Source organism: Galeopterus variegatus, unplaced genomic scaffold (assembly GCF_000696425.1).
Source record: "Galeopterus variegatus unplaced genomic scaffold, G_variegatus-3.0.2 Scaffold566, whole genome shotgun sequence".
NCBI lineage: Eukaryota > Metazoa > Chordata > Mammalia > Dermoptera > Cynocephalidae > Galeopterus > Galeopterus variegatus.
Genome location: NW_007726677.1, coordinates 409,299 through 424,606, shown reverse-complemented (window position 1 = coordinate 424,606; position 15,308 = coordinate 409,299). Strand labels below are relative to the sequence as shown.

General features: G+C 56.9%; 2 protein-coding genes across 3 annotated transcripts in view; one reads left to right on the top strand and one right to left on the bottom strand.

Annotated features, from left to right (window-relative positions):
- BHLHA15 (basic helix-loop-helix family, member a15) overlaps nucleotides 1-397 on the top strand; it is an 829-nt gene extending 432 nt beyond the window's left edge. The window contains exon 2 of the mRNA XM_008570060.1: nucleotides 1-397. This exon is cut by the window's left edge and continues 39 nt beyond it. Coding sequence (XP_008568282.1) covers nucleotides 1-397 — 397 coding nt within the window.
- Nucleotides 398-2,990: 2,593 nt separating this feature from the next.
- The window catches only part of TECPR1 (tectonin beta-propeller repeat containing 1), a 37,024-nt gene continuing 24,706 nt past the window's right edge, over nucleotides 2,991-15,308 (bottom strand). For both annotated transcript variants that reach the window (XM_008570059.1, XM_008570058.1), the window contains 9 exons: nucleotides 9,755-9,851; nucleotides 9,551-9,630; nucleotides 8,412-8,468; nucleotides 7,722-7,902; nucleotides 7,022-7,157; nucleotides 6,173-6,265; nucleotides 5,055-5,161; nucleotides 4,812-4,931; nucleotides 2,991-4,628 (listed from right to left, as the gene is read on the bottom strand). In XM_008570059.1, coding sequence (XP_008568281.1) covers nucleotides 4,515-4,628; nucleotides 4,812-4,931; nucleotides 5,055-5,161; nucleotides 6,173-6,265; nucleotides 7,022-7,157; nucleotides 7,722-7,902; nucleotides 8,412-8,468; nucleotides 9,551-9,630; nucleotides 9,755-9,851 — 985 coding nt within the window. In that variant the 3' untranslated portion in view covers nucleotides 2,991-4,514. The remainder of the gene's footprint in view (nucleotides 4,629-4,811; nucleotides 4,932-5,054; nucleotides 5,162-6,172; nucleotides 6,266-7,021; nucleotides 7,158-7,721; nucleotides 7,903-8,411; nucleotides 8,469-9,550; nucleotides 9,631-9,754; nucleotides 9,852-15,308) is intronic.

Here is a 15,308-nt window from a genome sequence, read left to right as displayed (position 1 = left end):
GCGGCCAGGGCCGGGCGGCCGGCGGGAGAGCAGCGTCCAGCGGCGGCTGGAGAGCAACGAGCGCGAGCGGCAGCGCATGCACAAGCTCAACAACGCCTTCCAGGCGCTGCGCGAGGTCATCCCGCACGTGCGCGCCGACAAGAAGCTCTCCAAGATCGAGACGCTCACGCTGGCCAAGAACTACATCAAGTCGCTGACCGCCGCCATCCTGACCATGTCCAGCGGCCGCCTCCCGGGCCTGGAGGGGCCCGACCCCTCGCCGGGCCCCAAGCTCTACCAGCACTACCAGCAGCAGCAGCAGGCGGCCGGGGCCGCGCTGGGGGCCACCGAGGCCCAGCCCGAGGGCCATCTGCAGAGGTACTCCACGCAGATCCACAGCTTCCGCGAGGGCACCTAGCGCCCACCCTGGGGATGGGGTGGCAGTGGCAGCCGGGCCTGCTCGTCTCAGCCCTGGTCCCTCCGTACTGCGAGCCCCAGACCGGTGGTGACGCCCCACGAGGACGCAGCCGCAGGGGCCCCATTTTCTCTGAACGCTCGGCCGCCAACCCGGAACAGACCGTTCTGGCCCCACTGGGGACAGGCGAGTGGCCTGGTCGGGCTGTGGCTCAGGGCAGCATGCAGCCCAAACCTCGAAGCAGGTCCCAGGTCCTGCTTTTTCACCGAACCCGGCAGACTAGGCAGGAGTTGAAAGGCCTTAGCCTTTGTAACTGAGTTCTCTTCACCCCCTCTCCCTCCCCAGCAAGGGGATTCCAGGAAAAGGCTTATTTATGTTTCCACAGCTACTGCTGAAGCCAAGGTCCCGCGAAGGACCATCCTCCGTCCTGCCTCAGGGCTAGATAGGGCCTGGGCTCTGCTTCCCCATTTGGGGTAAACCGAGGCCCAGCACAAAGTCCAGGCCGCTTGGGAGTGTCACTGAGCCGAGATGGTTGAAGTTTCAGTCCCACACCGAGAACCCTCAGCAGGTGACCTCAAATCCATTGTAAAGGGCTCTTGGGGAGAGGGGCTTCCTCCCTCCTGCAGACGGGGGCTTCTGTGGAGGTAGGTGGCAGTGCCCTGGGCTGTGCCTGACTGCTGAGGGCCTGGTGCTGGGGCCCCGTGGAGCTGGAGCTGGCGCTGGAGTTGGGGCTACGTGTTCTGGTGCTGCCCTTCTGGGCTCATCAGGGAGAGGAGCTTCGAGGCCCTGGGTGTCCAGAGCAGCCCTGTGGCCGCTGCCCAGCCCTGGTCTGTGCAGGGAGAGGGTTGGTTTGTTACTCATTGTCATGTTTGTCACTGATGTGGGGTCATTATATAATTGGCAGAGGGCCATCAGACACGACTTTAGGATGTTCTTGGGTCCTGGTCTGACTTGGGGGCTCTTTGGGCTTTCTGAGAGGTGGACCTAGGGGTGGCAGGTATTCCCTCCCCCCACCAATGCTGTTCCTTAATGGCAGAGCCTGGGTGGCTTGGCAGGTCCCCTCGGCCTCAGCCCAGCTTCCTTCTGTCGGGGCGTTCCTGCCCCACTGGCTTTGCCGGACTTGGCCACTTGGCTCTCAACCCCTGTTGGCATCTCCCCTCCCTCGTCCCTCTGCCCAGAGCTGTCCCAGGTGCCCTCTGTGGCCAGGCCCTCCCTGAGGCACTATGGGCAGGGGCCAAGCCGAGGGTGAGGGCTCTTGCTGGCTTATCCCCACCATGTGGCCTTGCCCTCCCCAAGCCACAGGGACACAGCACTGGATGCTGAATGCACCGACAGGTGTGGGGTCAGCCCTGGGCACATTAAAGGCAGCAGGTGGCACCCCGAGGACCAGGCATTGGGTGCTTCGGTCCTAACTTTCCTAGTCAGGCCCTCTGGCAGGCTGGTCTCCCTTTCAGTGAGACTGATGGTGCACTGTTCCTGCCAGCCCCAGAGCCCTGGTCTGGTCCCAGCCCTGCTGTCCCAGCTGCCCTTTATCATGGATGGGGTGAGAACCCCATGTCTTCCCAGTCTGCCCCTCAGAGGTGGCCACCGTGGAAGGTCAGTGGTCAGGGTGATCCACCAGTACGTGAGCCAGGTTGGGCACAATTCGGGACAGAACGAGCCCAGATGACCCCTGCTGGGGAGACCTGCTTGTGGGGATATGAGATGGTGGAGGCCTCCACTGGCCCTGGCAGCTCTAGTTTCCAGCTGAGCCAAGGCCAGAGCAAGGCTGTCTGCCCCTGAACTTGCTGGATGAGCCCAAAAGCACAGGGAGCGGCACCCAGCTCAGGATCTGTCTGGGAGACCCTGCCCAATGACTGGCCACAGCCCAGGGCTGCCTGGAGCAGCAGGAGGGACTGGGGGAGCTCACTGTCTTGCAGGACAATGGTTTTCGTGGCTTCTTTTCTGCCTCAAACTGGCACCTGTGCCTCCTTTGCTTCCCAGAGGGTGATCTGGACCCAGCCGCCCAGTCCATCTTCACCTCAGGCTCTGCACACCCAGTGGCTGCATCACGAGGGATCCTCAAAGGTCCCAGTCCCACTTCATGGTGTCAAATGGGGACAAGTCTGCTCCCTTGACCCTCCCTCATCTTGGACCCCAAGCCCAGTCTGGACTCTTCTGTCCCTTGGGGAGGCCTTGCCTGGGCTTTTGGGGCTGAGTTTCCTGAAGTGCCCATACAAGCGGGTCAGCGACCCACATGCTGCTCTGAGCCACAGCCGCCTGCACCACATCCCCAGTGACTTCAAGCCCCCCGCACCCCCCAGTGCTCAGAGATCCCTGTCAACACAAGTGGGGAGACCAGTACTGCAATTTTTCTGTCTGGGAAAAACCCAGCTGGAACTGAATAGCTGTGGCCCCACTGTAATTGTGAAAATGTTTCTTAAATGACCCAAATTTGCTTTTACTTTGTCTAATGGTCCCTTCTAAGTACTAATGAAATTGAAGCTGTCATAAAATAGAAATAAAAGATTTCACGGCAATTGCTGCTTTAGTCCCACATGCAAATGCTTGGGGAACTATGTGTCTTAATCAAGTATCAATAAAAAATATCATGCCATTTACACTGTGGTGTAAATTTTTATTGACTAAGCGTCCAAAGAATCGAGAGTTTGACGATGCTGAGCTGGTCGACAGTCAGTGCTCAGCAGAGAGGACGCACCACCCTGGAGAGAAAGGGCGGAGGGACACCCTCACGGGGCTTTGCGAGCGTCGCAGCAGAACGCACAGGTCACTGTTGTAGGGAACCTTAATGCCCATTCAAAGAAAACCTGACACTGAAATGTAAACAAACAGGAGAGTCACCCACGTGCCCAATGGCTGCCCAGCCTGGTCTGAGAGCTCTGACCCAGACAGACCCTGGTACCACCTCCAGAAATGCCAGGAACACCAGGTCTCTCAAATGCCTGCACGAGGGGACTCCAGAGGAGACCCTTCTTAGAGCCAGTTTCTGGTGACCAACACTGCACAGCATAATGGAACCAAACACAAATGCACAACTGACCTTCCTAATGACAATACAGCTGGGAACCCAGGAAAGCCAGCTGGTGACAAGTCTATGCATTCCACCTCGCTGAGCAGAGACAGGACCTGGGCTCCGACGACCTCCTGGGCTAAATGCGCAGTTGTAGGTAGCAAACTCCAGACATCACCAAATGGGGCAAATGGGATAAAGAGCAGCAGAGCCTGCGCGACGGGGATTGGGCCACTTGGCCACGCATGCTCTTCCTTGCCTGGTGGGGGCTCTCTTCTGCCCTGCCCTGTGCACAGAGGGCTCAGGGGTCCAAGTCTACCCCTGGCTACTGCTGGGCACAGTCCTGCCCCCGCAATGCCCGCCGGGCCCCAGGACGCCTGCTGTTTCACTGTCCCCACCCCCGCAACAGGATCTGACATCCAAGGAGCCTCCTGCCACCCCCATGCCTGGGGAAGGGGCGGACTGGGGAGTAATGACAGTGATTCTGCAGATGCCATCCCCCAGCCATGGGGCAGCCTCTCTGTCCACCCCAGGAGGGGCCCAGCCCACGGGGGAAGAAGACCTCTCCCCACTCCAGCATTTACTTCCAAGCTGCCAACTCCTTCCTTAACTTCTGAAATGAAATCTGATTTGCAAGTCTTGCTCTGAGAAATGGCCCTGAGCTCCCCGTCCCTTCTCTTGGGAGTTGGGGACAGGCAGGGGTGGCAGGCCCAGGCGCTGTTTGAGCTGCCGACTCAGGAGGCCCCTCCCTGAGCTCTGCGTCCCCAGGGCCAGCATTCCTGGAGGGCTCCAGGTTCCAGGTTCCTGGCCTGCAAAGGTGAGAGGCAGAGGGGGAAGGAGGGTGGGAGGGGCCAGGGCTGAGGGGGCCCCCATCTGCCACCCCCCAGTGCTCCTCGCAGACTGGGGACCCATGCGGGAGTGTCCACAGAGCTTCACATTTCTGGGCCATTTCAGCCAGTGCCTCTGAAGCGGTCATGATCTCGGGCCAGGTTTCTTCCTGAGTCCGTGGGGGTGACACCACTCCCTCGACGCACACTTCAGCACAAGAATGGCTCAACTTTGATCCTTCAAACTGGGCACGATCCTGCCTCCAGGTGAGCGGGGATGGCCTCAGCAGCAGACAGGGCCGTGGGCCTCCTGTGGGGCACTTGGCTCCTCCTCCTGGGATGCGCTCCAGGGGGCCCTGGTGGCACTGGCCCGGACAGAGATGTGGTCCCATCCTCCCTGGAAGGAGGGAACTGTGTCACCCCCGGTGCAGAGGATCAAGCACCCCCAAGGAGCACTGCCTGGGGTCCTCCCTCCAACCCCCACACCAGGTACCGGCCAGACTCCTGGCCTTGGACTCAGGGCTCGCAGTGTGACAACTCAGCCCCAATCTGGTGCAGCTGCTCCGCCCAGCCTGCTTACCCCGATGCCGTAGTCCCAGCCCTGCCCCTGGGGCTCCCGGGGCTGCACACCCGTGCGGTGACACACTGTCCCCCGGCTCAGGCTGTGGCTCCCCTGGACCTTGTCAGCGATAACCCAGACCTGGAATACAGCCCCATTGAAGCCCTGGCCCCAGCTGCAGTGGGACCACGGGGGATGGGAGGTAGGAGACTGGAGGGGAAGCCCAGAGCATCCCAAGTACCTGCCACCCTCCATCCCCCGCACCTGGTCCAGGGGCCCCACGGACACTCTGCGCACGTTGTTGGACACGTGCTCCCAGCTGGAGCCCTGCGGGTAGCTGGGTGTGATCCCCTGCCGGTACCACAGGTTCCCTGGGGAGGAGAGCAGCCAGGGTCAGAGGCATATGGCCTCCCAGGCCCGTCCTGCCTGCAGCCAAGCCTGCCCCGACCCGCTTCAGAGTCTGGGAAGCTGGGGAGGCCTGACCCCGAGCTCTGGCCGCGGACAGAGCTGCTTGCACCAGCCCCGGGCTCTTGCCTTCCCACACTCTGGGCTGCACCCGGGCTTCACAATTGTCCTATTGTGCCAGGCAGGGCTGGCATCCTCACCCTCCTCCTACTGAGGCAGAGACTGAGGACAAAGAATATTTTAAACAAATAAAAGGAGAACCGGATCTGGAATAAACACCCTGGATTTCAGTCTTGCCTCTGCCTTTTCCTCATTTGTAACAACTGCAGGATACTCAAGGGAACCGGTGACAGCCCTGCCCGAGGGGACATGTGGGCCAGGGATGGCCCCGAGCTACCCCAAGCCCCTGTGGGGCTCCTGCATCACAGGCCAGGGTGCAACCTTCTAGAAGACGCTCCCAGTGCAGGTGCAGGCCTCCCTCCATGCAGCACCATCTCAGCCTTGACACTATGCCCTCGGCCTGTGTGAGTGCCCTGTCCTCTGCCCAGGTAGGGCTCGGCCACCTGGGGCTGACACCCCCGACACTGTGTAATTTGGGGAAGAAACTGGTACTGAGGCTGACCTGGGGCTGGCACCTGTCATGGTGGTTATGAGGGACCTGGGGACCCGGGCTGCTTCGTCCTGGCCCAGGCCCTGGTCAGCCTCCTGAGGGTCAGGCCTGGGCTGCAGCTTAGTGTCCTGACTCCATAGTCACTGCAACAGGGCAGGCCACACTAACATGTGGGCCAGGTGCTCAGCTCTGACATCCCAAGGGAGAACATGGCACAGAAAGGTCTAAATGCTTCTGGGCCACTTGGGAAGAGGGCTAGCAGGGAGGGTGCCCCCTTGGCAGCTCCCACGAGGGTCTCCTCCCAGAGGGTGCTCAGGGAACCCGGCACTTCCCTGCTGACCATGGAGGGACATCAGAAACAACTTGCCATTTTCGTCCAAGGCATACACTGACGTCTGCCCAACAGACACCTGCTTTAGTCTCTGTTTGGGAGGAGGTGGAATGTGGTACCAGCAGTCACCTGTGATGGGAGAACCAGCTTAGGAGTGGGAGACACCCACCCAGCGAGCCCAGACGCCCACAGCCCAAGTGGCGCGTGCAGCCAGGAGGGTGTGGCCAGCCTTGGTCCCCATCCAGACCACAGACATGTGGCCAGTCCCAGTGTGAGCTGAGGGCGCTGACCCGTGTCCCATTGTCCACCCAACACCCAGCCTCGCCCAGGGCCCTATAGAGGCTTCGGGAGGTTCAGACGGTGGGGCCAGGTGGACCAATCTCACCAGAGTGAACATGGAGGTGGCCAGCCTTGGGGGCCGCCCTGCAAGCCCACTCCTGTGGGGAGGACAGCTGTATGCAGCCACCTCCATCTGTCTGCTCGTCCCTGTGCAGGCCTCCCATGTGCTGGATGCTGGCTGAACACCCAGCAGAAAGCAAGCCAGCCGTCTGCCCTCCAGACACAGTCAGAGCATCACCATGGAGGCGCCCTGCAGGGCAGAGGCACAAGAGGCCACCGGGAGGGGCTGGGCAGGCCTGGCTTGAGTGGTGCAGCAGCTGCGAGGTGTTGCCCCTCACCAGGGGTGACTGTCCCCAGCTAGCCCAGTGGGAAGGGGAACTCTGGCCCAGCCTTGGGGCCTGGTCTAGAGGTGGTATTCAACAAGCGCCTGTGGAGCCGAGCTGAAAACAAGGAGACCAGCCAAGAGGTCCCCCTGGAAATGGAAGCACGTGTGACCTCACTCATTGCAGTATTGGGGCAGGGTGGCTCCCAGAGGGTGACACTCACCGGCCGGCTGAGAGGGGGACACAGAGCCCCGGTAGAAGGCGGAGCCATCCCTGGCCACGGCCCACACCTGGTAGCAGGCCCCGATGGAGACAGAGGCAAAGGGCTGGTCGGTGCCGATGTGCAGCCAGGAGGAGCCCTGGGGATGGGGCAGGAAGGACGCTGAGGCGGCTACCAGGGTCACCAGGCAACCTCTTTCCCTGGGGCCAGGTGATGAACCCAGACCGGGTGCAGAGTTCAGTGCCTGAGCTGCGGGGGAAGTGGTGGGCAGCACCGGGAATTTGGGGGCGTCTGGGGCTGTGCAGACCTGGCAGGTTTGACTCAGCCCTGATGTGGCCTTATCTTGGCATGTCCTGGAACCCTGGGCTGTCTTCTCACCTCCCAAGCAGGGAAAATAACATCGTGTGCGCCTCACTGAGGGCACTGACAAATGCAGGATTTGGTGGCAGGGTCGTGGTGTCACCTGGGCCTGCCTCTGTCACCCCTGCCCCAGGCCCTGTGAGATGTGGGCTCCCCGTGCCAGCCTCATCCTCAGCACCAGCTGCCCTCAGGGCCGTGATCCAGCAAGCCACATGCGGTGTCCAGTCCCAGGGACCTGTCCTGGGCAGGCCTGAGCCCAGCCTGATTCCACAGCAAGGGTCCTGATTTTGAGAAGAATCTGCCAAGCCCAGACAGTCCCCAAGGCAAGGACAAGGGTGCTCACCGCAGGGTTGAGCTCAGACACACCCAGGCGGCAGAGCACATCCCCCTTGTCACTGACGGCCCAGAGTGCGATGCTGTGCCCGCTCCTGCTGGAGTCTGGCATCTCCGGGATGATGGACACATCCCCAAGGGTGATGGGGGCCACCTCCAGCCAGGGCCCGGTGGTCACCAGCTTGCATTTTCTGTGCAGCAGAAAAAGAGCACCAGGGACCCCAGCGTGACTGAGAGCCTCAGGCTGTGTCACTGCTGGGAGCCACCTGCCCCAGACAAGAGGGAGGAAGCTCCAGACAGGAGCTGGGATAGACCCGTCAGAGCCCCCACCCCAGCGCAGGAGTAAGGGGCCCAGGGGAGCTCCCTCTGCAACCACAACCCCCGCCCTTCCCCCACCAGGCCTCCATCCTGCCGGTCCTGCTAACAAGCAGAGCCTGCCAGTGACATTTCTCTTATTTGTTCTTGAAAACAAACTCTTCAGAAACCAGAGCGCACTGGCAGCCCGCGGGCATTTCCTGGGCTGACATTTACTTTGATCCTGGTGCCCTTCCCCCCTCTCCTGCCCACTCCTTCCCTTGGGACTGAGGTCAGAGGCCAGGAGATCTGGCCCAAGAGGAACTAGGGCTCCCTCCGGGGCGGCTCCCGGGGCAGCGGAAAGAGGGGCAAGACCGTGACCCTGTTACCCTATGGCTCATCTCACCTGGCCCAGCACCTTCTCCTCACGAAATCTTTCATGGTTTTGTACCCATGGTATGAGCTGTAAGAGGAAGAAGAAATCAAAACCACTTCGTGGAAGTTTCTGGAAAGAAACACTGCACATTCTTTTTTCACCCACAGCATAAACCATGTAAGCCTCGGAGCAGGTTCAGCGGGGTACGTATCACAGCACGCGGTCCTTGCTAAGACACCTCCCGGCTGCCCCACCAGGTCAGGGCTGAGTGCGGCCCCCAGGGACCTGGCAGCAAGGGCCTCCCTGGGGTTGGGACATGGGAGCTGCCCATTCAGGAGCCAGGCTAAGGGGGCTCTGAACCCTCCCCTCCCCAGCCCCATCAGAGCCCTTCTGGGGAACAGGAGCCCTTGGTCAAGTTGAGGGCCCGAGGCTGAGGGGGAGGGTCAGTCTTAGAAGCCTGGCTGGGGCCCGGAGGGATGGCCCTGGGCAAGCCCACCCTCTGGGATCCGCCTCCTCCTCCAAGCCTGGGTTTGCTCAGAAGCTGCCCAGCCAGGGGGTGGCTTGGGCCTGGATGTGACTCATGTACCCTGAAGGGCCCGCATGCACCGCACACAGGCTACCAGGTCCCAGTGTTGAAGCTTGTCACCCACCTGCCAGGCACACTCAGAGCCCTGCAAGGGGCTCACGCTGCTCCTTCATCCTGGACACCCTCCCTTGGGTTGGGCCACCCCCCACCAGTCACTCAGGGCCTGGCCCAAAGTCTCCCAAAGCCCACCTTACTAAGGCACCTGAGGTCACCTCCCCTACTCAGGCCCCTCAGCCCAGGGCACCAGGTCCCACTGTTTGGTCCTCCCAGAACCTGGGCCTGGCACAGCAGGGATGAAACCAAGTGCCAAGGGAGCCACGGCACTCCTACCTGCCCATCCACTAAGGCCAGGTGTGTGGGGGGCTCCCTGGTTCCGTCCCACACCTCTCCTCGGGCTCCCAACCCCACAGCAGCTGAGGGGGCATGTAAGGGTCTGCTCCTTGGCCAGACCAGGGACTGGGGGCAGGGCTCAGCCTGGCCAAGTGGAGAGGCCACCAATGCCAGGGCAGAGGGCCAGGGGGAGGTGGACATGCCTGGGGTCCTGACACTTGGAGACCCAGCCCCAGTGCAGAGAGATGCTTACGCAGGGAAATCACTGGCATACTGCCACCCCTCCTGGTCGGTGCCCCCAGGAACGCTGAAATCCACAGACCAGTCAGAGACCTGGGGAGGGGTGAGTCAGTGAGGACAGGACCCCCAAGTCCACAGACCAGTCAGAAACCAGGGGAGGGGCAGGTCAGTATGGGTAAGCTCCCCTCCCTACCCCTCACTAGGCAGCCGGGCTCACCCAGGTCCACTGCAGGGACGGGGGCTTCGTGCCAGCCTTGGTGCACTCCTGAAGCCCCGTGGCGTCACTCCACATGTACCGGTCGGTGGGCAGACCCCTGCACAGGACAGCAGGCGTGGGGTGACTAGAGAGATCTGAGAACAGGCCCACCTCGCCCTGCCCAGCCCAAGCACCTCTGGTGATGGGTGGGCGCCGCATCCCTGGTGGGGGACCTGAAGGAAAGTGCCTGAGCTCAGCCCCAGAACAAGCTACCTCCAGACACACTCACTTCTAGGGGGTGATGGGCCCCAGGGGAGGGAGACCAACTGGGGTGACCTGGCACCTAGGTGTGCAGGCTACCACCAAAGCCAGGTCACTCACCGAGGCTAGGGCCACTCTGTAGTCTGCAAGCCACCTCCCTCTCCCCAGAATTATGGGTTCAATTGTGTCCCCCAAAGGATGCTGAAGTCCTTAACCCCAGTACCTGTGAACATGCCCTTATTTGGAAATAGGGTCTTTGCAGATGATCAAGGTAAAATAGGTCATTAGAGTGGGCCCTAATCCAATATGCTGGTGTCGTTATAAAAAGAGGAAATTTGGATACAGGCACACATGGAGGGAGGACCATGTGAGGACACAGGGAGAAGACGGCCACCTGCAAGCCAAGGAGAGAGGCCTCAGGAGGAACCAACCCTGCCCACATCTTGATTTTGGACTTGCAAGCTCTGCAACCCAGAGACAACATGTTTCTGTTATTCAAGCCACGCAGGCTGTGGCGCTTCATCACAAGACACCACAGAAGCAGCAAGCAGCACATGGGTGGCCGTGGGCAGGTGGCCGGGAGGCTGAGGTGCAGAGCCCAGAGTTGGGCTCTCAGTCAATGTGGACCAAAGAGTGCAGCGCTGGCCTTCTCTTCGTGGGGACTGGGAGGACAGCAGGAGGAAGCATTCTGTGTAGACACTGCACACAGGCGAGGTGCAGGTTTTTGGGAGTTTTTCTTTTCTTTTTTTTTTTAAATGCCTTCCCTTATTTTTAGAGCTTTTTTTGGTGGCTGGCTCGTAGGGGGATCCTAACTCTTGACCTTGGTGTTTGTTACAACACTGTGCTCTAACTAACTGAGCTAACCCAGCCGGCCCCACAAGAGGTATTTTGGAAATGTGTAGCAACCGCCTTAGAAAAGCTCAAGCCCTCTGATTTACTGGGCAAAACAGAGAGACACACAATTATTTACACACAAGGAAATGCTTTAAATTGTTCCCTACGACAGTGAAAGGTCACAGTCTACACCAGGGCTGAGGAGGGGTGAGATAAGCTGGATCCACTGCTGGGTGGGAATCGTGGCCACGACAGCCCACCCTCACGTGCCGGGTCCCGTCTCCCCTCACACAGGCACACCCAGGACAGTCAGAAGGTGACATGCCAACATGCTAACAGTGGTCACTGTCTCTGGCTGGTGAGATGAGAGTTGTCATCAAGTTGTTCTTCATATCATTTGGTATTTATTTGGCCAATTTTGAAAAAGCAGAAGGAAATAAACTGCATTTCTGTAAACAGCCTCAAACAATTAAGAAATGAAATTTAAAAGTTTGAATGTGCCATTTATTTTATTATTATATTTTTTTATTATTTTATTTTATTTTTTTGACCGGTAAGGGGATTGTAACCCCTGGCTCAGTGCTGTCCACACCACACTCAGCCAGTGAGCGCACCGGCCATCCCTATATAGGATCCAAACCCACAGCCTCGGTGCTAGCAGTGCCGCACTCTCCCGAGTGAGCCACAGGGCTGGCCCTGAATGTGCCATTTATAATAGTATTAAAAAGGGCGCGACACCGAGGGTTGCGATCCCGTTACCGGTCAGTAAAAAAGACAAAAAGGAAAAAAAAAATATGAAATCTCATCTAACAAAAGTTGCCAATATCCCATCTAGAAAATTATAAAACCTTATTAAGAAATTATATCAATGGTGGTTGCTGTGGATTGTATTGTGTCCCCCAAAGTCCATGTATTAGAAATTTAACCCCCACTGTGACTGTTAAGAGGGTAGGACATCCAATTATGGTAACTGAAAGGTGGAGCCTTGAAGACATGATTAGATTATGAGGACCATGCACTAATAAATGGATTAACCCAATGATGGTTTAACGGTGGTCATGTGTGTAGTTCTGAGAGCTTTAAAAGGAGGTGTGGGCCGGCCCATGGCTCACTTGGGAGAGTGCTGCCAGTCCCCGGTACGGGCGCGACACCGAGGGTTGCGATCCCGTTACCGGTCAGTAAAAAAGACAAAAACGAAAAAAAAAATATGAAATCTCATCTAACAAAAGTTGCCAATATCCCATCTAGAAAATTATAAAAACTTATTAAGAAATTATATCAATGGTGGTTGCTGTGGATTGTATTGTGTCTCCCAAAGTCCATGTATTAGAAATTTAACCCCCACTGTGACTGTTAAGAGGGTAGGACATCCAATTATGGTAACTGAAGTGTGGAGCCTTGAAGACATGATTAGATTATGAGGACCATGCACTAATAAATGGATTAACCCAATGATGGTTTAACGGTGGTCATGTGTGTAGTTCTGAGGGCTTTAAAAGGAGGTGTGGGCCGGCCCATGGCTCACTTGGGAAAGTGTGGTGCTGATAACACCAAGGCCACGGGTTTCGATCTCTACATAGGGATGGCCAGTTTGCTCACTCAGGAGACCGTGGTGCTGACAACACCAAGTCAAGGGTTAAGATCCCCTCACCGGTCATCTTTAAAAAAAAAAAAGGAGGAGTGAAGAGTTAGCTCTCCCTCTGCTTCTGCAGTTTCACCACGTGACACCCCACTTCACTATGAAGAGTCAAGGCTCTCACCACATGTGTTCCCAGGACTTTGGATTTCCCAGCCTCTGAAACTGTAAGCGATAAATATTGTATTTCTTCATAAATTACCCAGTTCCAGGTACTTTGTTATAAGTAACAAAGACAGACTAATACAGAAAATTGGTACCAGAAGTGGTGTGTTGTTTATAACAAATACTTGAAAATGTGGAAGTGGCTTTGGAACTGGGTATCGGGCAGAGGCTGGAAGAATTTGGAGGAACAGGCTAGGAAAAGCATAGATGCTGATGAGGAGAGTTTAGAACATCTTAGAGACTGGTTAAATGGGGGTGACCAGAATGCTTATAGAAATATGGACTAAAAAAGACCATTCTAAGGAGGTCTCAAATAGAAATGAGAAGGAAATTATTGGAAACTGGGGTAAAGATCACCCTTGCTATGAACTTGTAAGGAACTTGGATGTTCTCTGTTCTTACCCCCAAATTTTATGGAATGTGGAACCTAAAAATGCTGAATATGAGTATTTAGCAGAAGAAATTTCTAAGTAGCAAAGCATTCAGGAGCCACATGGCTATTTCCAACAGCCTATGCTGAGTTATGGCAGAACAGGCATGATGTGAAGCCAGAATTTATAAGTCAAAAGAAAGCAGAGTGCAAAAAAATTGGCAAGTTCTCAGCCTGGCCACATAATGAGTAAGCTAGTCAGTTTAACAGAAGAAAGCAAGGGTATAGCCCAGTGACCGTTTGCTAAGGAGATTAGTACAGAAGGAAGGGATTATCAAGAGAAGGGGAAAAGACCTCGAAGGCATTTCAGAGTTCTTTGAGGCTGCCCTTTCCATCACAGGCCCAGAGGCCTAGGGTGACAGAATGGTCTTGGGGAACAGGCCTAAGGCACCCTCCATGGGCTCACTAACCCAGGGCCACCTCCAGATGCTACTTCCTGCACCCCGGCTGCTCCAGCCTTGGCTAAATTGGCCCTGGGTGTGGCTGGATCTGCAGCTTTGGAAGATACAAGCTGGAAGGCTTGGCAGCATCCACGTGGTGTTAAGTCTGCAGGCTTGCAGAATGCCAGAGCTGTGGAGGCTTTGGATCCTCCACCCCAATTTCAAAGGATGTATGGAAAATCCAGGGACTCAGGAAGAGATCTATCAGAGGGGTGAAGTCACTGCAGAGAACCTTCACAGAGCAATGCCAAATGGAAACACGGGGTCGCAGTTGCAGCAGAGAAACCCCACAAGCACCATGCCTGATGGAGCCATGAGAGTGGGACCGCCACGGAGACCCCAGATCCATAGAGCTACCAGCATGCAACACCAGCCTGGGAGAATTAAAGCATGGCTGGAGACAAGGAAAGCCACAGGAGCAGAGCTGCCCCAGGACTTGGGGACCCAACCCCTGCACCAGTGTGCAGAAGACTTGGAACTTGGAGTCAAGGTACATGATTCGCCAGCTTTGAGATTTGATGCCTGCCCTGCTGGGTTTCAGACTTGCTTAGAACCTGTTGCCCCATTCTTTTGGTTTATTTCTCCCTTCTGAATGGGAATATGCACCCTATGCTTGTCCCACCATTGAATCTTGGAAATAGATAACTTGTTTTGATTTCACAGATGGGACCCTTCTGAATGGGAATATGCACCCTATGCTTGTCCCACCATTGAATCTTGGAAATAGATAATTTGTTTTGATTTCACAGATGGGATCTTTTTTTTTTTTTTTTTAAAGATGACCGGTAAAGGGATCTTAACCCTTGACTTGGTGTTGTCAGCATCATGCTCTCCCAAGTGAGCCACAGGCCGGCCCTCACAGATGGGATCTTGAGACTTTAGACTTTTGAGTTGAAACAAGACTTTGGGGTTGGAATGAAGGTATTTACCTGTGAGAAGGACATGAACTTTGTGGGCTAGGGCAGAATGCTGTGGAGTTGAATTGTGTCCCTCAAAGTCCACGTATTAGGGGCCAGCCTGTGGCTCACTTGGGAGAGTGTGGTGCTGATAACACCAAGGCCACGGGTTCAGATCCCTATATAGGGATGGCCGGTTAGCTCACTGGGGAGACCATAGTGCTGACAATACCAAGTCAAGGGTTAGGGTCCCCTTACCGGTCATTTTCAAAAAAAAAGTCCATGTTGGGCCAGCCCGGTGGCGCACTGGATAGTGCGCCGCTTGGGAAGCGCGGCGGCGCTCCCGTCCGAGGGTTCGGATCCCACATACAGACCGGTTCCCGCTCACTGGCTGAGCGAGGCGCGGGAGCAACACCGAGGCTTGCGATCCCGTTGCCGGTCCCCGGTCCGGTACGGGGGCAACACTGAGGGTTGCGATCCGTTGACGGACACGGAAAAAGACAAAAAAAAAAAAAAAGTCCATGTTGGGCCAGCCCGGTGGCGCACTGGATAGTGCGCCGCTTGGGAAGCGCGGCGGCGCTCCCGTCCGAGGGTTCGGATCCCACATACAGACCGGTTCCCGCTCACTGGCTGAGCGAGGCGCGGGAGCAACACCGAGGCTTGCGATCCCGTTGCCGGTCCCCGGTCCGGTACGGGGGCAACACTGAGGGTTGCGATCCGTTGACGGACACGGAAAAAGACAAAAAAAAAAAAAAAGTCCATGTATTAGAAACTTAACCCCCACTGTTATAGTGTTAAGAGAATAGGAAATCCGATTATGGTAATTGAAAGGGGGGGCCTTGAACAGGTGATTAGATTAAGAGGACCAGGCCCTAGTGAATGGATTAACCCACTGGTGGTTTATGGTGGTCAT